This window comes from Adiantum capillus-veneris, chromosome 14, assembly GCF_014529385.1.
Source record: "Adiantum capillus-veneris isolate H3 chromosome 14, ASM1452938v2, whole genome shotgun sequence".
Lineage (NCBI taxonomy): Eukaryota > Viridiplantae > Streptophyta > Polypodiopsida > Polypodiales > Pteridaceae > Adiantum > Adiantum capillus-veneris.
In genome coordinates, this window is record NC_140944.1 from 126,482,494 (window position 1) to 126,505,096 (window position 22,603).

The 22,603-nt window shown below is 47.3% G+C and overlaps 1 protein-coding gene across 1 annotated transcript in view; it reads right to left on the minus strand.

The window, feature by feature from the left end:
* Nucleotides 1-5,353: 5,353 nt before the first annotated feature.
* The window catches only part of LOC147443094 (protein DMR6-LIKE OXYGENASE 1-like), a 79,335-nt gene continuing 62,085 nt past the window's right edge, over nucleotides 5,354-22,603 (minus strand). Inside the window, exons 2-3 of the mRNA XM_086529021.1 lie at nucleotides 6,826-7,150; nucleotides 5,354-5,753 (exon numbers count right to left, since the gene is read on the minus strand). Of these exons, the coding sequence (XP_086385147.1) occupies nucleotides 5,505-5,753; nucleotides 6,826-7,150 (574 nt within the window). The 3' untranslated portion in view covers nucleotides 5,354-5,504. The remainder of the gene's footprint in view (nucleotides 5,754-6,825; nucleotides 7,151-22,603) is intronic.

Here is a 22,603-nt window from a genome sequence, read left to right on the forward strand (position 1 = left end):
CGAACATGCACGACTTGCAAAAGAATCACTCGCAAGGGACTCTGCTAGTCAATCCGCCACTCCAGTTTCGTTGCTACGAAGAGTCGCACACACATAGAAAAAAATACTAAATGCCATCTGCGCCCCCATAGCAGCCAGGCCGTTTGCTGTCGACTCGCTTGCGCCCTTTACATGCTCGTCTATTGCTCACAGCTCTGCCTCGATTGCGGCCTCACAGCCCTGCCTCGTGTGTCAATCGTTCGCTGCATTGCTTGGCATCAATTGAGATTCCGCTTTTTTACGGAATTAACGCCAACTGGTACCCCTTACTCATTGTTACACAAATTGTGAGGTATTGCTACTTCAAACACATTTGGAAGGCAATGAATTGTCGGATCTTTGAGAACTCATTGGAAGTAGCTAAGTTCACGAAGATAGTCCAAGAAAGCAGGGAAGCGATCATCGCCATTGGAAAGCAAACGAACTCAAAGGAGTGGAAAAGGACCCATTGGGTGCCGCGATAACGGACATGCAAAGGTGAAAGTATGGGCTCATCCATAGTCGTGGGGTGGCCCATCACCGATGTATCTACGATCAATTGAAGTGGTCATGGCTCGCCACAAGCATGGCAAGAATATATAATTTTTTGGATCAGTCAATATAATCCACTCTGCAGCAAAAAAAAAGGATGCCATTTGATATTGATAAATAATTTCCTACCTTATTTAAATTTTTGCGATGGTTTGCTCAAAAAATGGTACAGTCGCGTCCAACAAAAATGGACGTGAGTAATATTGCTTGTACAAAGGTCTCTTAATATTTGATCTTATCAATTTATTACTTTGCAAACAAAAAGGGGGATTGGGGGATTTAGTATTACTTTGAGACTCAAGTTCAACACTGTGGACCAACTTTGCAAAATATAGAAATACAAACACAAAAAGGACAAAAAAAAAGAGGTTTGAATATTTAATGATTGTGAGAAGGAACAAGTATAGTCCCAAGGACTCCCAACTTTAGAAAACTAGTGTGCCATGCTTGTCAAACGGTTCAGTGGAGTCTGGATAAGTGGTAGGTACAATTTAATTTTAATGATGAGCAATGATCTCCTATCGAATAGCCCTGTCGCGATTGCATTTTCCGTGTTGCTGACAGTAATAGAGATATCTATTATATGAAATAGTTCATTGTGAAGCTGCTTCAAGTTGACATTGGTAGACTAGAATCAATACCAAAGTACTTTGCATTTTAGTGGTTCTTTCATAGCCAGAGCACTTTGACCAATGGACTATAATGTTGTGGCCCGTGGGTTTCCGATGTGTCCAGCAAGGGAATGTGCTATTGCATATTCATTGCCACTGTTTCAACAACATATGTATCTCGGATCATGAAGGTGCAACATGTCTTGATTGGGCTTTCCTGTTTTGAACAGTTCGCTCCTTCACTTTGTACCTTCTTTTCTTTACAAGAGACTTTGATTGTCCATTTTATTCCATTGCTTCCCAAAAGGCCACAACTGATATGCATGTCAACCAAAGGCATTGTCAATAGGGTAAAACTCAGAAATCAAATGTTCTATTTGTGGATCTCTTTATGTGTAACATAGCCTTTTCAATCATATAAGTGTTCATACTCTATAAATCTAAACCATGAGGCGACATTTTGGACTTGTAAAGTGATCATTGATTAAAAAAAGGCTTTGCATTTTGTCATAGTAATCATTTTTGCTATAGAAAAGATCTAAAGGATATTACCTTTGATCAAATCTTTTAATGGTTAGAAAGTGCTATAACCATGATATATGTTATTTGTACCTTTCAGTAGTTTATGTCTACAAATTGGGCGTGTGGAGTAATCAAACATACTTCTTGGTAAAATTTAACATGTTTTCACCTTAACTTTTTGAGAATCGCTTAGAGTCAGATACTTTTGAGTGCATAATTGAAGATTGACCATGTCGCTAATGTTCTGTAAGGATGCACTTATTAATCATCATTCAATATGCCAAATTCAATGAAAGAATAGTTGTATACTTGAATTTGGAGCTCTACATTGATCCAATATATGTAGAGAGTTTATGTCAAGAGCTTGCAAAATTGGAGAAATGGAAAGTTAGGAAGTGTCAACAGTAATAGAAGTTTGCTAGCATGGTTTGAAATGACTATGTAATATGTATTATGTGCTCGCGTGCTGTGCCCCGGAAAAAAAAAATCATACGTAAGTATGGTGGGGAGGTGGCACCATCCTCACCCAATTATTATAACCCGTAGAGAATGTGCCATTCCCTAGGATACTTGTTTTCTCCTCCATTGTTGAAGAGTCATGATATGCTTCTCCTCTTGTGTTAGAGGGTCGCTATTATGATTCTCCTCTAAAGTTAAAAAATTTTGTTCTTTTTGGATTTGTGGTGCATGGGGAGGAATTATTACCTTAGCTTCCTCCCTCACGACACGCCATAGTTGGTTGCTCCTCCATCCACATATTGTAAAAACAAATAGTAACAAAAAACATTGGCTTTGACGAGGGTACATCAAGCATACTAGCTTTTGAACCTTTCCCTTTCCCTTGTCGAGCATATCCTACAATCAATGCACTCCAAGAGATTGGATATATATATAAATCTCTTCTATCGAAGAGGGTCCTTTGTTGTTGCTCTCACAACTCTCTCCTATCTTTGGCTAAAGAAAATTGTGTCATTACAGCTATCTGAAGTGAACTATCTGCACCATATTCTCTTTAGAGATTGCCTAGAAGTCCTCATTTCATCTTCCTATGTAATTATACTCCCAAAAATCCCTGCTCAAGGCTTATTCATCCTCATCCAAAGAGCTACTTTTCATTGTTAGAAAATCTTGCCATGTCTTTTGGTGTACATCCCTCATGGAAAGGCTAATTTACATGAAAACAATGTTAGCCCATACCTCCTTATCTCTCTTCACAACAACTTTTGCATTAGCAATTATATGTGCGGAAATTTGTGACAAATACAATCCCTTCCTTTCGATTATAAAGCCGGCAAGCAGCCATGATCCATGACAAACTATTCCCTACCTCAATAAACATTATACAGATCGAGTTGTTGTGTTTCATCGCATTTTGAAGAGCTAGGGTTTCTTCTTGCTCCGGTCTCAATGTTCATCATCGTCATCACTGCCAACATATCCATTGTATCCATATCTATGATCATCATGCTCTTTGTGAGTCCTTTGATCACGATCCCAGTGGCTACAACCCCTTCTATGGTCATCCTCTCAATCATGGTCTCTTCCTCTTCCATACCTTCTCTCATGTCGATTGTTTGTATTGCAATCTCCATCATCACGTCGATCATGTCTACGAGGATCTATATCTTCACCTCATCTTTCTCCTGCTCCGGTCTGTACATTCGTCATAACCGATAGTATATGTCCCTATGATCATTATGCTTGGTGTGAGCCCTTCGATCACCATCCTAGTGGCTATGATGCCTTCTATATTCATCCTTTATGTCATGGTCTCTTCGTCTCTCATGTTGAACAAATCCCTTCCTTTCAATCATGAAATCTGCAAGCTGCACAAAGCAGCCAAGATCCATGATACATTATCCCCTACCTTGGTAAACATTGAACTCCTCGAGTTCTTGTGGTTGATGCCCTCTTGAAGAGCTAGGGTTTCTATCATCTTGATCCCTCCTGCTTCGGTCTAAATGTTCATCATTGTCATCGCTGCCAACATATCCACTGTATCCATCCATGTGCTCTCTGTGAGTCCTTCCAGCATATCCATTGTATGCATCCATGTGCTCTCTGTGGAACCTTCAATTATCATCCCTATGCATCCTCTCAGTCATGGTCTCTTTGTCTTTCATACCTTCTCTCATGTTGATTATTTCTATCACAATCTCCATCATCACGCCGATCATGTCTATTGTGTTCTCTATCTCTTGTGAAACCCATCTCTTCTTCTGCTCCGGGATTTGCTAGCATCATCTTGTCACTACCAACAAACATATTGATTGCATCTATCCTTGCTATCATCAAGCTCTGTGAGAGCCCTTCGATCACCATACTTGTGGCTATGATGCACTCTATGTTCATCCTTTATGTCATGGTGTCTTCGTCTTTCGTCCCTTCTGATCATGTCTACCAAGACCAGCAACGCTCAGCTTAGTTAATTTGTTGTCGCTATTGCTTTATTTAGCAACTTAATTTGCAAATCCCGGCGCCCTTTTTAAAAATAAAAATAAAAATAAACTCCCTCGTTAGCTCCGCTCACGTTCCAGCTTTCACAAGATCTCCAGTAGATTATCATGGTAAAAAAGCATGCAAAGTAAGGATAATTTAAAGTCACATAAATGGATTCCAAGATCCCATACTAAGGCTATGGTCACGCGAGGCTTAGCTATCATTTATTGATAACTACGCCAATGAAGCATTGAATGAATAACTAAGCCTCTTGCATGGTCACCCAAGGCTTAGTCATTCATTCCTCCTCCCCAACTATGCCTTGAACTTCACAACTATGCCAAAATCAGCATAATTACAAAGGGTAGGCATAGTAATTCATTTAGTGCTCCTTTTTGCGTGTGACCAAGTATGAGGCTTAGTTATTTGTTCAAATAACTGATAACTAAGCCTCGCGTGACCATAGCCTAATAAGTCTGCCAAGGGGACTCCATCTCAAATCCACTCTCTCCTGGGATAGATTCCTACAATGTTAAAATTCTCTTCTTCTTCTTCTTCTTCTCCAAAGAGCTACCGCCTCTGTCGGAAAAACCGGTGGTTCATATTGCATTCTTCCTATCTGCCACCGTGATGTGTAGCTAGCAGCGTAGCAATCCTACTATACTCCTGAGATAGGCCCATTGAGGACTTTTGTGCACGCCATATAGCTCCTATTCTCCACCAAAAAAAATGGGGGAGAGAAAATTGCTAAACATAGAAAGGAAGACACACATTACAAGTAACACAATACTATGTCCTTTAAATAGTCCAAGAGACTTTTGCTCACAAAACCCACTTGTCGTTTGCATTATAAATATATATACCTAGATAAGCCCAGATACACCCAAGTTAAAGGAAAATGCAAGGTATAGACTCATGGTAGTCATCCACAAGACAATATAACCATCTCCATCATGCATAGTATTGACTAAATACGACGACATCCCCACTAACGTCGTCAATGCCCAATAGTGGGTGTAGAACTAGGTACTAACATATGCTCCCAACACATGCACTTTTCACGCATGAGCATACATCAACACAAAGTTGAGCGTACTGAGTTTCTATCATGACTCCGGAGATCAAGGGCATACTCAACCACAATGATGCCTAGCACTAAAAAAGCAGTAAATCGGAAAAATTAGCACAAGAATGTATTTTAGGCTCAAAGGTTTTACCATCAAAAACACCATTCAAAATGGCTTCTTTGTAAATTTTCAGGGTTCTTTATCTTATGCAAGCACCTGCTAAAGTTTTTCAAAGTAAAATCTGCATTGCAAGCTATAAAGGGTATATTTTAAGGTTTAAGTTTCAGCTGATATTTCAAGAGCTCTCTTTGAAGAAAAGTAAGGGGCTGTGATTGGCCTTCATTGCCATGGCAAACATTGACTTATAGTCCTTCACATAAAAAGACCTGTATTTTGCTGGACTGTCTTTTGTCACAAGCTTTGACATTGGAGCTACCAAGGAATCGTCCGAAGGAAAGTGGAAGAAAATGAAGGAAAGGCGGGGCTGAGAGCTATTGACCAATGATCGGTGCAGTACGCTTTGATATTTCCCATTGCTCATCATCTGTAGATTGACGTAGTCAACAGCACAATACAAACCAGTGATGATTATAAATTGCAAGCATGCGTCGTGCTAGCAACCTAATTGTTGAGACAAATTGATAATTGTCCATGTAAAATTCTTGCAGACTAATTAAACCATTTAAAAGCTAATAAGTAGATGCATGACTTGTTATTACAGAAAGTCAAAACCATAGAAAAAAGATGCCTGACTTGTTTTACAGAAAATATCTTACAAGTACAACCATTAGTCAAAACCCAAAAACATGGGAGACCATCCACCACACATATACATTCATACTATATATTATATATACAGGAAAATTACCAAAGTACCCCTCTAATTTGTGGAAATTCTCAAAATTCCCCTCAAATTTTAAAAATTCTCAAAATACCCCCACTATTTTGTGAGATTATATATTTCTGAAAATAAAAAAAATTGTAGCTTTTCATAAGAGGAATGATTGTCTATCAATATAAGATGCTAAAAGTAGAATTTGAGTGGTAAGTTTTTGAGATAAATTGCTTCATTACTTCTAGACATAATTGCCTTTTTTTGCTGGGTAATTTGTGACAAATTACCTGCTAAGCACTCAAAAACGGATCTCAATAAAGATTAGAAAACCTTGAACAATTCAACAAAAATAAAGATACAAGGGTATTTTGGGAATTTCCACAAATTAGAGGGGTATTTTGGTAATTTTCCCTATAAAGATTAGAAAACCTTGTCAAATAGCAATAAAGATAGAAAACCTTGAACAATTCAACAAAAATAGATACAAGGGTATTTTGGGAATTTTTGAAATTTTGAGGGGTATTTTGGGAATTTCCACAAATTAGAGGGGTAATTTGGTAATTTTCCCTATATATATATAGGACATTCTTTATTTCAAATATTGTCACAGTTTTATTTACAAAGGGGTATCATTTAAGGAACTTCAAATTTTTATTGAATAGAAAAAGGACGTGTTATAATCATGAAGAATTCACAAATAAGAGATTTTATAACACCCCTAGTGCTGCACTATCAGATTTTCCAATGATATGATATATAGTTCAAAGCAAAGAACACCAACCTGAATCATCTCACCGATGTTAACAATCAAGCACCCCTTCTCCGGCTCAACTGCAACCCAGTGTCCATCCTTCAAGATCTCCAAGCCACCAACATCATCTTGGTGAAGTATGGCAAGACCTCCATAATCTTTGTGTGGAGGTAACCCATATGTGAGATCAGCTATAGGGCAAGCCGGATAATGGTTGATCCTCAACCTGGCCGGATCTATGGATCCAAACACTCGCTCGACCTCCTCATCATCAACCATGAGACCACGAAATAGAAGTGTAATTATTCGATTTGACAAAGCTCCCGCTAAGCTGAAATACTTGATAATATCTGCACTGCAAGAAATTATGCCAACAGAAAAAAGGCTGACTGAATCCCAAATTCAACAAATGACAACTGATTCTCGAATTACTAGTGCTGCCCTTCCAGTAGATCAATGATTGCTTGCCTACTAGAAACAATTACACTGTCGAATGAGCGATTGCAATCAGCATGCACCACACATTAATTAAACCTGCTACTACAGATTCCAGAATATTCTTTTTGAACTTGCTGATCAGAAAATTGTAGTGCTTGAGCTGACCAAGTGAAAATGTGTGGTTGAAATGGGGTGCTGTTTGACCCAACCACCCCATTCGGCACACATATTTGAAGCCCCCTCATGGTCATTTTGGTTAGCATAAGACAACAATTCATCATTTTGTGACAAAGCCCGAATGTCCTCTTTTAGTCTTTCATGCAATGTGGAGGCAAGAAGTGCTCTTGAGATCTTCTTGAAACTCTTTTTAAGTGAAAGGGATACAAGAAAGACGCTTCATCAGCTGCCTTATGTGCAACCAACTTCTTCTCGTCCACTCTTCCTTGCGTATAATGGCATCACCCAAAAGATCCATAGAGACAAGAACCTTATTATTTCCAAAGCAAGAATTGAATTGATGCAACCAACAATAAAGCACAGCAGCATCCATTGGCCATCTTACCATCATACTTAGCAAACTGGATGTTCCTGGGAATAGGTGCATATAGGCTCAAAGAAGCCTTTATCGTAGCCTCCATAATGGTTTAGGCGAGCTTTCCATGATTTGGCTTGGAAGATGCACTGGATCAATGGGCTAGAGAAGCAATCAGATCCCACATGGTCTTCCACTCTTGCTTGCTACTGACTCAACTGTAGGGTTGTCATCGTACAGTCATATGGTTAAGCATGGTATCGGTACTCGATCCTAACCTAAGCTACATGCTAGTGTTGTCGGACGCCAACCCAAGTGTGATTACACCCGCCAATCTTATACAAACCATTTATGCCAATAGGATTCTGACTGACACAAACCTTAATCTCGTGGAGTCATCTCGACATGTAGGTCTTGCAAATAGTCTCAAAAAACCACAGTACAAAATTCCCTAGACTCTATAGGAACCATTTTGGCTCTGGAAGTGGTTTATAGCATGTGTGCACATGACAAAAGGTCCATAAGAGCCATATCCAACAAAAATAATTCAAAAACATTTTGTGAACCCTTGACACACAATTAAAGAACCTTGTATATGTCATGAGGTAGTGGCAACCACTAACCTTAGTTGTTGGTTTCTTTCCCTTGATTTTTATTTGATTTTTGGGACCCTCTTATCCCCGCAGGCACACGTGAATTCGGAGAGATTTCACATGAGAAATCTTGTCCAATTCAAAGGGCAAGTAGCCCTATCGGTGCGGGAGCTCGGGGGCTTCCTACGGATGCGACTGGCATGTGAAACGGAGCCCGAAACAGTGAATTACAGCCTACTGTGTATTTTTGCAGGTTTAGGGTTTTGACCCTAATTGATCCCTAATACCCCCAAAAGCTTCGAGCAAGTGATGGGATCACTGTACATGTGATCTGGTGCATTTTTCGGGAAGAAAACAGAGAATTCTGCGTGCTGCAGATTCTCGCCAGGTTTGAGAAAGTGTCCATATGCGCCGGGAAAGTCACCTTTGGCATGGGGATTTTGATTGTGAAGCCTCCTACTGCGGTTATGCTGCCGAAATTGGGCTAGAGTAGGCCATTTTCAGCTAGGTAAGAGTGGGACAGCTCTAAGGAACTTACAAGTTTTTATAAGAATAAAAAAATACCGAAAGGGGCATCTTTGGGGCCTACATGGTGTCACTGTCTGCTTGGTAGCACTCTAGCTGTCGAGCGTGGTTTGTTTGAAGTGTTAATTCCAGTTATAGGCTCATTTGCGACGTGTCTTTGTGTCGTAAAGTTCAAGTAAAGAATTGGGGTGAAAGATAAAGCCTACCACCCTACAGGCAGGTTTCAGGTATATCAAATTTCAGAAAATAGGCATTTACATACATCAGAATAGTCTCTTGGACAGAGAACAATGCAAGCTGTTCCAGTTCACGTGTTTATAGGAGTTCAGTAATAATAGAAAATCTCCTAAAGGGAAGAAGGAGAGGGGGGGAGGGGGGGCTGCCCATCTTCTGATCCTTGGTGTTGTGTTATCTCTGCATTATTTTATTTTATTTTTTTCCGAGAAAAAGATCCTTCTATTAGTTAATGAAAGCTGCCCGTAGGGCTACGTAGAACCACCTCTGCAAGAGAGGGCTACAACAAACATGATGGGGAGACTCTCCCAATGAAAGAATAACATATATACAATGAGGCTAAATCAAGGGATGGGAGGAGGGAAGAGCCACACAGGCGGTCGGTAGTGCCATTTGAGCACACCCTGGACAATGGTATAGAAAGGCCCAGGGCGCCAGAGTCGAAGGAAAGCCTCGCGGCGCTCCCGCATGCGGTCGGAACTGCCCTGTAGTCCCTCAAGCTGTCCTCTGAGAGTATGGATCAGCTCTAGCCAAAAGTCACGAACAGTCTCTGCTGGCGGCACATAGCGGGCCTCAAAAATGCGGAAACAGCGGGCCGGCCAGATGAACCATAGTGTCAGGCCACTGATGAGCTCCCAACACTCCTCTCTCTCACTGCACCACTCCTGTGGAGTAAGCTCTGTACCAGGCTGGAGTGTAGGATGCCCCCCCGTATCACTATCATCCTGCTGGTGGAAGATAACTCAAACTGAAGTGCCGGGCCCGTGAGAGTGGACCAAGCCGCTGCCCCCCAAGTGTACTGCCTAGCCGTGGAGAGAGTAGGCATCAGCCAAAGAACTCGTAGCCACACGTGCTGGGCCGAGGGACAGTCCCAAAGACAATGACGCTGACTCTCCACCAACTGGTCACACATGCTGCACATGCGGCCGAGAGACCACTAAGCACAGCTCCCTACTGCTGTAGCTCTGTGTGCAACCAGCCACTGAAACAAAGTGACGCGCCTCGGCTGTCTAAAGTCCCACAGCCTCTGCCAAAAGGCTGCCAAGAACTCGACTGTGAGGCCCTCCTCCTGCCAATGACGTGCTACAGCAGGGCGGGCCTCTCTCTGTGCTGCAAGTATATGATGTCCAAGACGAACAGTGTACTGAAAGAAGGGGACTCTTGGGTGGTCTGCAGAAGAGAAGGGGTCCCTCCATAGCCACTACTAGGATCCCACTGTACTCGTGCCAGTGGACAACACTCCCAAGCCCATAGCCTCCAGTGTCCAGTCTCAAGAGCTGCTGGGTCAGGGTCTATGACACAAGTCCTCCCACAGATGCCCACAACTCGGATCCTCTGAAAACAGCACTCTGCTACCTGCGGGGCCTCTACTGCAACTTACTGTAATCGTCCCCCACCCTGAAGCTCAAAGAACAGGGCTGGGACACTCTCTGAGCAGGCCCTGAGTGAAATGAGAACCTCCAGTCGTGTGAAGGCTCCCATCCACCGGGGTGCTACTGGCTCAAGAGGTGTGAGCCACTCAGCTGGAACTGACTCTGAGATGTCCTGACACATGCTATGCACCCCTCTCATGCCCTGCAGCTGGAAACCTTGCACCTCCTCTGACAAACCTATGAACTCTAGCCAGTCACCTAGAGAGCGCGCTGGACCTGCTGCCATGGGATCCCAGGAAACATGAGGCCGACTACCAACCAAGTGGCCTCTCTAAGTGCTAACCATGGGGTTCCAGACGAGGGGCTGCTGTAGGCGCTCCTTGGTGCACATCAGCTGTCGCTGCTCCAGGCCACGCCGTAAGAGCTCCCAAGAACGAAGTAAACTCACAGCGAAGCGGTCCTCCGGTCTCCTTCTCAAACCAACTCGGCGCATCTCTGTAAAGATCCATCTGGTCGAAGGTTGCCAAGGGCCTCCTGACTGAGGCACCCTGGCACGAAGCCTGTGCAACAAGAACTCCTTCCAGGGCTCCTTACCTGGAAGAAGTCCTCTGACTATGAACTTCCCTAGAAGGGCTCTGCTCTGCTGTGTTGGATCAATGATCCCAAGCGCTCCCTGAGAACAAGGAAGCGTGATGACCGACCAAGCCACCTTGGCTCGGGCCATCTGAGTGTCACGTCCTGACCAAAGGAAGTTCCTGATCAGCCTCTCTACTTGGCTGATACAAGAACTCAAGAAGATCCAGCAGGAAGTGATGTACCACATAGTCGCCAACAACACCTGGTTGGCAACTACTACTCTACCAGCCAGCGAAAGTCGTGCTGAGCTCCAATGTAACAGCTTTCACCTGATGGACAGGAGAAGAGGAGCAATCTGCTGCTCGGGAGACAAGTCCAAACCAACCTGACAACCCAAGTACCGAATTGCAGTCTCTGGGGGAATCCACCTGAAACCCTCTCCTGGCATCCAATCTGGCACAGGAGCACTACCAACCGAGAAAGCCACTGTCTTTCTCTAGTTGATCAGTGCGCCCGATGCACAACAGAAGGTCTCCAGAGCCTGCTGACATCTATGAAGATTGGCCTCCTAGCCATCTAGGTACAAGGCTGAGTCATCGGCAAACTCAGCGTCCAGTAGCTCCTCTCCCCGAATAGGGAGTGCTAAGCCTCGAAGACCAACCTGCTGTGACACCAAAAATCTGCTCATCGTCTCCACATAGAACAGAAAGAGAAAGGGGGCAAGAGGACAACCCTGTCTAACCGAGCGTGTGAGCATGAAGCGCTCACCTCTCCCCCCTACCAAAAGCACCTGACTGTGAGCCTGTCTGTACAAAGCTGACATCCCTCTGATCCAAGCATCTGAGAAGCCCATCCTGCAGAGAGTGCCCTCTAGAAAGTCCCAGTCAACTCGGTCGTATGCCTTCTCAAAATCGAGAAGAAGAATCACAAGGTCCTCACCACAGACCCGTGCTAGGACAGAAGCCTCCCAGAAAGTAAAGATGTTGTCAAGGATATTGCGTTCCTTGACAAAACCTATCTGAGTCCCATGTATAAGGCTCTCTAAAAGTGGCCGAATCCTCAAACTCAGAGCCTTGGCAAGAATTTTGTAGGCTGAGTTGAGGATGGTGATGGGGCGCCACTGTCGAATCTCATCCAAGGAGCCACCCTCCTTGGGAATGAGGTAGATCAGGCCCTCACTCATGCTGTCAGGCATCACTCCTGTGTGCAAAATGTACTGAAAAGAACTACAAAGATCTGGGCCAAGCAGGTCCCAGTACTCCAAGAAAAAGCTGGGAGTCAACCCATCCTCACCTGGACAGCTACCACGAGGGAGGGCCCTAAGAGCTGTGTGCAGCTCCTCAAGCTGAAGTGGCATCTCTAGCCTCTGGCGCATCTCCTCTGTCACAAGACACAGCATCTGTGCCCAAACCTGCTCCTTGAATGCATCCTGCTGCTCTGACTGAGGCTCAGCCGGTAGTAATTCACGGTAAAAGTCGGTAGCAACTGCACGCATATCCTCGGGCTCACAAGCAACTGACCCATCGGGCCTCCTCAACTGAATGACCTTGGCATGCGAGTGCCGAGGTCCCACTGTCTCAAAAAAAACACTTGTCACTCTGTCACCCACCTGAGTCCACTGAGATGCCTGTCGGTGAAAGGCAAACTCATGACGCCTCTCCTCTGTGCTAGCAAGCTCCTGTCGAGCCTGGTGTAACTGCTCCTCCAACCATGGACTGTCTGGATGGTGCTCCTGCATCCTCTGTAGTGAAGCAATGCCTCGTCTGAGACACTGCTCCGCCTCCCTCGTTGCAGCTCGGTGAGCCAGAGACTCCTGAAGAAAAAAGTGGCTAAGCTGAGCTAGGCCTGAGGCCACTCTGTCTGCAAGTGAAACCTGGTTGTCCATGCCCTCTGTCCAGAGAGCCTCTACCCTCTCTCTGAGTGCTGAGTCCAACAAGACCCTCTCTGGGATGCGAAGCATCGTGCTCCCAATCCTCTGCCTGTCTGCCACCGTGAGGATCACTGGTGCATGGTCCGAGAAGGAAGTCCCTGCCAGGATGCCCACTGAACCCCCCAAGTCACTGAAGTGGTCACTAGTGTAGAAAAGATCTATCCGCGATAGATTCACTCCTGTCTGCAGGTGAAACCTGGCTGTCCATGCCCTCTGTCCAGAGAGCCTCTTACCCTCTCTCTGAGTGCTGAGTCCAACAAGACCCTCTCTGGGATGCGAAGCATCGTGCTCCCAATCCTCTGCCTGTCTGCCACCGTGAGGATCACTGGTGCATGGTCCGAGAAGGAAGTCCCTGCCAGGATGCCCACTGAACCCCCCAAGTCACTGAAGTGGTCACTAGTGTAGAAAAGATCTATCCGTGATAGATTCACTCCTCCCACTCTGCGGTCCGATCTAGAGAAGGCAAGACTGTCTGGGGGCCTCACAAAACCAGAGTGCTGCCATGTATCCGAGACCCTCAAAGTCATACAACACCTCTCCCAAGCTACCAACTCGACTCCATACACAGTAGCATGGCTGCCACCAATCCTGTCAGAAGGGTCCTCCAACATGTTGAAGTCCTCTCCTATACACCAATGATCGGCCTGCGGCAAAGACTCAACAATCTGTGACTAAAACTCTGCACGAGCACTCGCCACATTGGGCGCATAGATGTTCAGGAAGCCCACAAGGCCACCCTGAACCTACATAGTAATCCACTGAGCCCTGCCTGGCACAATAATCCCTCTGCCCACAATGGCCTGCTGCAATGAGTCCGCAATAGTCATACATACCCCACCCTGGATGCCTCCAGGTCCAAAAGCAGCTGACCAAAAGGTATCATAACGTCCACGCAAAATCTGACCACGTCGCCGAATGCAGCTCTCACACAGATGGTGCTCCTGAAGCATAAGGAGATCAATCTCTCCTCCCACAAGGCAACACTGAAGGTCCTGATGCAATCGGCCCCGCTGTCATTGAAACTGGGGCCCACCTAGTCCCTGCACGTTCCATGAGACGATCCTCATGGGGAGCGAGAGAGAACAGATGCTGCCGCAGCAGCAAGACGGGCTATTTTCGAGGCAGGCTTGGATGGGGAGTAATCCTCATCCGAACGTCCTCTAGATAGGCGTGAATGCAGTGAGTGCCCAGCCCAAGCCCAAGCAGAGCAAGCCGTGCGTAACGCAACCTCCTCTGTCCAGGAGTCCTCATGAATGTATACATAGCAAGGCAAACACTGCGTATCAGCAAAGAAGTACACCACAATGTGCCTACATCCTGCTGAGTCTGGGGGTGTCACAGCAAACTTGGCCAATGGCCACAAAGTCTGCAGCATATCTGTAACTCCAAGTTCTCCCATGTGGTGAGAGAACTCTAAGACCTGTGTATGCAACCATCCCACCACTAAGTCAAGGGACCACTCTGTCTCGGCCCTACCACAGAGGGGGAAGGAGAAACCAACTGCTGAGTCCAAGGCCTCTGTCCCCCTAGCGGCGAGGAACAAAACATGGACCCTGAAACAGGCTGCCTCATGGCCTGCTGCGGAATCACTGAGAAAACGAGTGAACCCGTAGTCGAAGAAGTCCGAGCGGCGTCGGATGTCAATGCTCGTCAGCCCACGAGAGATAGCTGCAAGGAAGGATGTTTGAATCTGCAGAGGGGGCCGCAAGAAGGGTTGACCCTCTCTCGCTAGGCGACTCGCGGCAAAGGCGCTGCCAAGAGATCTCCTAGCCGCCGGAGAGGGGCCAATCTCTTGAGCCGACTGAGGAACTGGAGCAGGAGGGGGGGGGAAGGAGCTGGGGAGAATGGAGGAGAAGAGGGGCGGGATGGGGCGACAGAGGTAGAGGGGCGAGGTGGAGAGGCGACGGGAGCAAAAGGCGGGGAGGATGAGGAAGAGGGGGGGAACTCTGGGGGTTGGCGCAGGGATCTCCTCCTGCTCAAGAGGACCAAAACGGTTCCCCGTGGGAACCCACTGCTGCTGAGTAGGCACCTGAGGGCCACTCTGAGTGCCAGGCTAACGCTGTGGCCCCTTGCGTCGGCGGCCATGGGCTTGCTGCCACCCCCCCTCCGCTGGAGCCCCGGGCTCGGAGGGTGGCTCTGCATCTGTACGTTGTGCCACTGGTTGTGGCTGCGGGTCAGCCCTGGCAGGCTGGGGCTGAGGCTGTGGTGCAGGTCGCGGCCTCCTCCGTGGACAGGCCTTCGCTAGATGGCCCATCTGTCGGCAAATGAAGCACTAGTTCGGGAGGCCTGAGTACTCCACACTCTGTCGAAACCAACCCCCACTCACCCGAGGTAAAAGGATAACCTTCGGGAGCGTGTGGGTATCTCTGACCAAAACTCGAACTGAGGGAATGCCAGCCGCCTTGGCAGCTACTGATGCTGCCGTACGAGGTGTCTCTAGGACATTCCCAATGGCGGAAAAGATCCTGGAAAGAAGTGGTAGGTACTCCCTCCGTAAACCCGAAAAGCAGACTGAGATGGGGATGTCTGCCTCCTCTACTAGAACATCCGAAGCTGGGTCAAAACCATGTCTCCACTGTCGAAAGTCGGCACGTGATGCTCGGATGGCCAGTGGACTCATAGCTATGACCTTGGGGGCTATCTCGGAGGACTCAAACTCGATCTGATAGTAACCTCGTCCGAGAATCTGGACATCCAAAATCTTTCCCACCTCTGCGAGAAGGCGGGCCTGGAGAAGGTCTCGCAGCTCTCCTCTGCTAGGTCGGGTGCCGAGAATCTTGCAGATGACCGAGGTCGCCTGCAATCTCTCTACCTCTGCAGCAAGGCTCGCTTGCTCTGTAGGAGAGAGAGCAAGTCGAATGGTAGGCTCAGCGGGGTCGGGCGAGGGGGCTTCTAGCGAGTCCCTCTGTGGCGAAGCTGGAGCCTCCATCTGTGTCTACTGCTGTGGCGTAAGAAGGGGACGACGGGAGGGTGCTGCAATTGGGCGCGCCAAACATTGCTCCAAGGAATTGAAACAAATGCCGAAAGTGCCGAACTGGAGGTACTTACCGAGGAGAAGGACCCAAACGGGCGGGCGAACGGGCCAAGGCGGGGGGGGGGGGGGATATAGCGGGTAGGCATCGAAAAAAGCACAAGGGATAGGGCAACGGGCGGCGGCAGTTGGGGCTGAGGGCGGGCGGACGGGCTGGGACAGGGGCAGCGGGCAGGCGGGAGGGCAAGGCAGCGCTGGGGGGGGGGGGGGGGGGATGGAGCAGCGAGGATTTCACAGCAGCAACGAGCGCGCGTTTTTTCGCAACCCGAGGGTTTTCGATTCCTCTACATTATTTAAATAGTATTCTCTGTGGATTCCTACGTGAAATAATTGAATATCTCAAAAGCATTGAAGTGCACGCTTCCGTCTTCGTGACAGCAACCCAGCAGACGAGCTGTGTATTGGAAGAAAGGGGTCCCCGGGTGATCCGCTGGAGTAAAGGGATCCATCCAAAAGCACTCCCCCGGGTCTCACTCTACTCGCACCAAAGGACTGGTACTACTCTGTCATACGCCTTCGCAAAATTGAGTAGTGCCACAAGATCCTCTCCTTGAAGGCGTGAAGGCCAATCGCCTCCCAAAAGGTGAAAATGTTGCTTCGCTCCTTGACAAAGCCCATTTGTGTCTCATGTATAATGCTCTCAAGTAGTGGCTGAGTTCTCAAACTTGGAGCCTTAGCTAAGATTTTGTAGGCTGAGTTGAGAATGGTGATGGGTCGCCACTGCCGAATCTCATCCAAATAACCTCTCTCCTTGGGGATAAGATAGATCAAACCCTTACTCATGATGTCTGTGCAGAATGTATTGGTAAGCACTACAAAGGTCTCAACCAAGTAGCTCCCAGTACTCCAAAAGAAGCTGGGAGTCAAACAATCCTCCCCTCGGCAGGTACCCTTGGAAAGTTTCTTGAGGGCCTCCTGAAGCTCCTCTGACTAGAGAGGACTCCCAAGCATCCGGCGCATCTCCTCAGTGACTAAACAACACAATTGGGCCCACATGGCACACCTGCTCTTTGCATATATCTCGACGCGCTGAAAGTAACTCACAATAAAAGTCAATAGCAACTGCGCCCATTTTCCTCGGGCTCTGTAGCAACAGATCCATCGAGCCTCCTCAGCTTGCAAACACTGATGTGTGCATGGCGAGGACCCACAATCTCAAACAACTCACCAGTAACTCTGACACCCACCTGAGTCCATTGAGATACCTGGCGATGGAAGGCAAACTCGTGGCGCCGCTCCTCTATGGTGATCAGCTTCTGCCGAGCCTGCGCCATCCGCTCCTCCATCGAAGGACTACCTGGGTGACGCTCCTGCATCCTCTGTAAGGATGAAATGCCCCGTCAGAGCCGCTTCTCCTCCTCTTTGGTCGCAGCTAAACGAGTAGTAGACTGCTGGAGGAAGAAGCGACTAAGCTCCACAAGGCCAGAGGCCACAGTAGCAGCAGCCTGTGTGTCCATACTCGCTGTCCAAAGCACCGCAACCTGCTGTCTAAGCTCTATATCCATAAATCCTCTCTGGAATGTGCAGCATAACAATTGCACTCCTCTGTCTATCTGACACGGTAAGAATCACTTGTGCATGAAAGGAAAAAGTAGTACCCTGTCGAAATACATACTAAACCACCCATGTCACAAATGTGATCACTAGCGTAGAAACGATCTAGATTCACGCTCCCTACTCTGCGGTCAGACCGAGAGACAGAGAGGCTATATGAGGGCCGTACAAAGCCTACATGCTCAGTGCTACTATACATCCGAGATCCCCAAAACCATCCATACGCGCTTCCAAGAAGCCAACTCAGCATTGTGAACAGTAGCATGGCTGCCTCCAATCCTACCGAGGGGTCCTCTAGCATGTTGAAGTCCCCCCCAATAGACCACTGCTCTGCATGAGGCAAGGACTCCACAATATGTGACCAAAACTCAACCCGTGCACTCGCATGGTTGGGCACATTAATGTTCAAGAAGCCCACAAGGCTACCTTGAACCTGCATGATGGTAACCCACCGTGCCCTGCCTGGCACAAGAATAGCTTTGCCCACAATGGCCTATTGCCATGAGTCCGCAATAGTCATCCATACACCTCCCTAAATGCCACCAAGCCCAAAAGTAGTGGACCAAAAAGTGGCATAGCGGCTGTAACAGACTTGGACACTCCAAGTCAAGAATCGACCGCGACAGCACCAAATAACCACTTCAAAACAGTTTACAGTTCACAATAGATTTACACTGACCCGCCGACGGAGTTCCGTGCCTAGAGATACTGGCCCCAAAGACTGGCGCCCCTTTTGGTATTTCTTTTTGTATTAATATGAGTTCAAAGTACAAGAGTGGTTGGGTCTCACTACTCTGCGTCCAGATGCTCTACAGAGTGGGAGCAAAGCCACTTATTTATTTACAAGGGATGCCAAAAGCAGAGCCCCAAAAGCCTAAAAATAAAGCAAAAGATTCTCTCCCTCTCCCATCCTTTGCATAGCCAAGAAAACAGCCAAAAACTGCCATAAAAAGCCTCCGCAATTTCCGCCGCGTTTTGCGGGCTGCCATGTCAGCAAGCGTACGAAAAATCTGCCACGTCAGCAATCGTACGGAAATCTGTCACGTCAGCAATCAGCAAGGTTAGGGTTAGGGTTAGGTTAGGGAAGAATTAGGGTTTCAAATTTTTAGGGTTAGGGTTTTTGCTCTCGGGTGGCCACGTCATCACTTTGTGACAGCGGCCACGCAAGATCTATCCACAACGTAGAATACGGCTCACAAAGGTGGTGCTCCTAAAGCATAAGAATATCTATCGTGCCATCCACAAGGCATCTTTATAGCTCCTGCCACAGCAACCCCTCTGGCATAGAAATTCGGATCCACCTAGGCCCTACACATTCCATGACACAACCCTCATGGGGTCAGTGAGAACCGTGATGGGATGTGGATAGGGCCGGGGGAGGAGTCTATGGGGGCAGTGGGGACGACAAGAGGGGTGAGAGGAGGAATCCGGGTGGGGGGCAGAGTTGAGGAACCAATAGGGGGGTGAGGAAGTTGGCGGAGGCGAGGCTGCTAGGGAGCCAATAGGTGGAGGGGGGTGCAGAAGTTGGCAGCGGCGAGGCTGGGGTGGTGGGAGGCTCCTCAGAAGTATCCTACTACAGAGGGTCAAAATAGTACCCTATAGACTTGGCAGCGACTGAAGTCGCCGTATGCGGGGTCTCCAAGAGAGTCCCAATCTCTGAACAAATCATAGATGATAGCAGGAGGTACTCTCTCCTCAGGCAAAGGGAGCAAACCAAAATGGACAAGTCTACTTCCTCAACAAGAACATCGGAAGCCGTGTCGAAACCATAGCCCCATTGTCGAAAACGATCCCTAACTGCTCGTATGGCCAGTGGGCTCATTGAAATAGTAACCACGCCCGAGCAGTATGATTTTTCCCGCCTCCTTGCTCGAGAAGTTCATGCACCTCACCTCTGCGAGGTCTAGTGCCGAGAATCTTGCAGATGACAAAGGTTCCTCGAGGCGCCCACCTGCAAGGCTCGCTTGCTTCGTCGGTGATAGAGCAAGTCAGATGGTTGGCTCTATGGGATTGGACGAGGGAGCTTCATCAGAGTCCCTCTAGGGAAAAGCTGGAGCCTCCATCTCTGTCTACTGCTCTGAAGAAGAAAGCGGCGAATCAATGACGTGGGAGACAAGTCGAGAAGACAAAAACAAATCATTATAAGGCGAGCCAAAGCACAGGGGAAGCAACACACAAAACGGGGGCATTGGGGGGGAGGGGGGTTGACAGGAGAGCGGGGGGAGGGAGGATAAGGCAGTGAGGGGGCTGGAAGAGACAACACAGGAGGGGGTGGGCTGGAGGATAAGGCAGCGAGAGGACGGGGGGAGAAAGGCAGCCGGCGGGCAAGGGGGGGGGCGGTGCACAACGACCAGAATAGTGTGTTAACTCTATCTAGAGGAGGAATTAGAAAATACTCCTCAGATACTAGAGCTTTAGCTTAAGGCTTTTGATTTAGCACAAATTATTCGAAGAGTTGCCGATGAATCAAAAGGTAGAATCTAGTGCAGTGCGGATTGCACAAGAGAGGAGTTACTCCGCTCCTTTGTCACAAGTTATCTCAACGGGAATAAAGTCGTTGATTTCTTTTGAGATTTTAGGGATACTAACAGGCTAAAAATATTTTGTTCATTTACTTTATATAAAGAAGAAATTTGAAATGAGAATTCCTAGAATGAACCTATTACATGTCACGTGCATATGGCTCTGTGTGCCATGTGCACATGCATCATCGACTTTCAGGGCCAGTTTTCCCCTCCTTCCTAGATAGGGATGTCTAGAATCCTAGGAGGATTAGTACCAGCAATTTTGTGAGCCTGTTTGCAGGACCTGTATGTCCGGACAAGTCCATTAGATTAGGTTTTTCAGCTTTGGAACTCTCTTGCATAAATGGTTTGTATACACGTTTCGACAGGTGTTATTACACTACAGTGGGCATCTGGCATGACATGCATGTAGTTCTAGGTTACAAGAATCCAACAAGCCATTCTCCACATCGATCGGAATCCCGGGTGGGGAGATGTGCGACAGTTTCACCCGAAACTGGATCCATTGACTTGATATTAATAAATCATTTTTATGATTTTTTTGTTGGGTAACTTGGTGGACACTTTCCCTACCTAAGGCCAAATAAGTTCTTAACCTGCAAATTTCACCAATAAAGGGACCAAGGCAGCCAGCGTTTGATCATCAGATTGGAGAGCGCTAGCCAGCAGGAGCACATCCCCAACGTTTTGCTCAACCTACAGACTGTAAGACTAGCCGTCAGCATTTTGCAAAATCCAGCCCTGGCGTGTCTCTTGCAGCAGATCAGCCCTAGCGATCTCAGCCAGCAGCAGATCAGTCCAGCGTTTTCAGTTTTCAGCCACCCTCCCCGTGACGGAACGGCTTGGAAATTTCTCTTGCGTAGTCCAGTTGCGTTCCGGTACTTTGGCAACCCATTGAGCCTCACCTCAACCATTCCCTCGCCGTCATCAAGTGCTCCATTGCTGTCCATCATTGGCATCGTCGAGATCTCCGTTTTCAGCCCTTCATTCCTCTCACATCAGGAGCGTAAATCAGCCCCTTGGTGGCCATCCGCAATCCCACATCGAGAAGGATCCAAGGTGCATCAAATCAGCCCCGGAGGTGCCTCTTTCTGAGGAGTTACCATGGCTACAGTTATAATTCGAGTCAGTAGAGTCTGCACTTGAGGTATTGCATTGTGTGTACATTCCATTTACGCGATCTAAAGCAAATACCACATCGGCAACGGTGTGGGGACCCCTTGAGAGGTTGGTTGGGACTCCATTGGGTGTCGCTCTCTTCTTCTCTCTCTTCCTCTCTCCCTCTATACATCTCTATTGCATTCTCTCATTCCCTCTCTCCAAGGAAAGGTGAAAGAAACCTTCATTCAAGCTAAAAGGAATCACTAACACAAGAAAAGAAAGAAAAGCATTTATGGAAGTGTAAATCCTAGATCTTCACCATTTCAATTCCGCTGCATCTGACATTGGTATTAGAGCTTTGAAGATTTTGCACTAATCCGTTAATCCCCAAAAAGTTTTTTTTCCCTCTCTTGTGTTTTTGGTTGTGAGGGCAGCCCTTCAGTGTATACTCCTCCCACTCTTGGAAAAGTAGGCTTGCCATTGCGCCTTGAGTGTCGGAAATAGCACAATTGTATACCGGGTGTTGCATGCGGGGTGCTCCGACAAGGGGGTAGATAGTCTCCTGAAGATTAGTCTGCCACCTTCCTTAAACCAAGAGGGGAAATCCTTGCATGGTCAAGACTCGTAGCGGTATGGAGACCACCACCAATCAAGAAGGCGATCAAGTTCCACCTACGGATCAAGTTCCACCTACAGATCCTCCCATTAGCCCTCCCCGTACCCCTCCCTCTTTGACACCAGATCCCATGGATGCTATGATGCGCATGATGATGGAGATGATGATGCGGCAAGACGAAACTCGACGACAAGAGCGTTTGGAAGCGGAGGAGGCACATCGTGTCGAGCGTGTGGAAGCAGCGAAGCGAGAGGAACTTCAATTGGCGGCCGATCCAACGCTCGTGGATGGGAGTGCGAGGCAAGACACCGAGGCCCGAAGGCAAGAAAGGCAAACTATGCGTGATCTCATCACCACCTTGGCGGTGCGATCCGATACCTCTTCTTCAGAGACCGATTATGAAAAGCTTTCCAAGACCATCGTGGAGGACGACCATTGCCACACGGACAACCAATGAACCAATTCCCGAGAAGATCACGTTCAGTAGGTATGACAGTAAGTTGGATACTATTTTCATTTATTCTTGCTTGCATCAATTTACCTCTTATTTTGCAGTTGTGAAAAAGTTTGATAATAACGAAGTTCTCTAGGCTTTCATGCATCTCACGGGTGATGCTATCACTTGGAAGGATGAGTGGATGGAGAAGCAGCAAGAAGCCTACTTGGCTGCCCATTCTGAGTCTCTCCTCATTCACCTCTCGAGCTTAGTTGGGAGGAGTTCGAGGAGGATCTAAAGACTTGCTTCTTACCTCCACAGTACTTGAAGCGATTAAAAGAGGA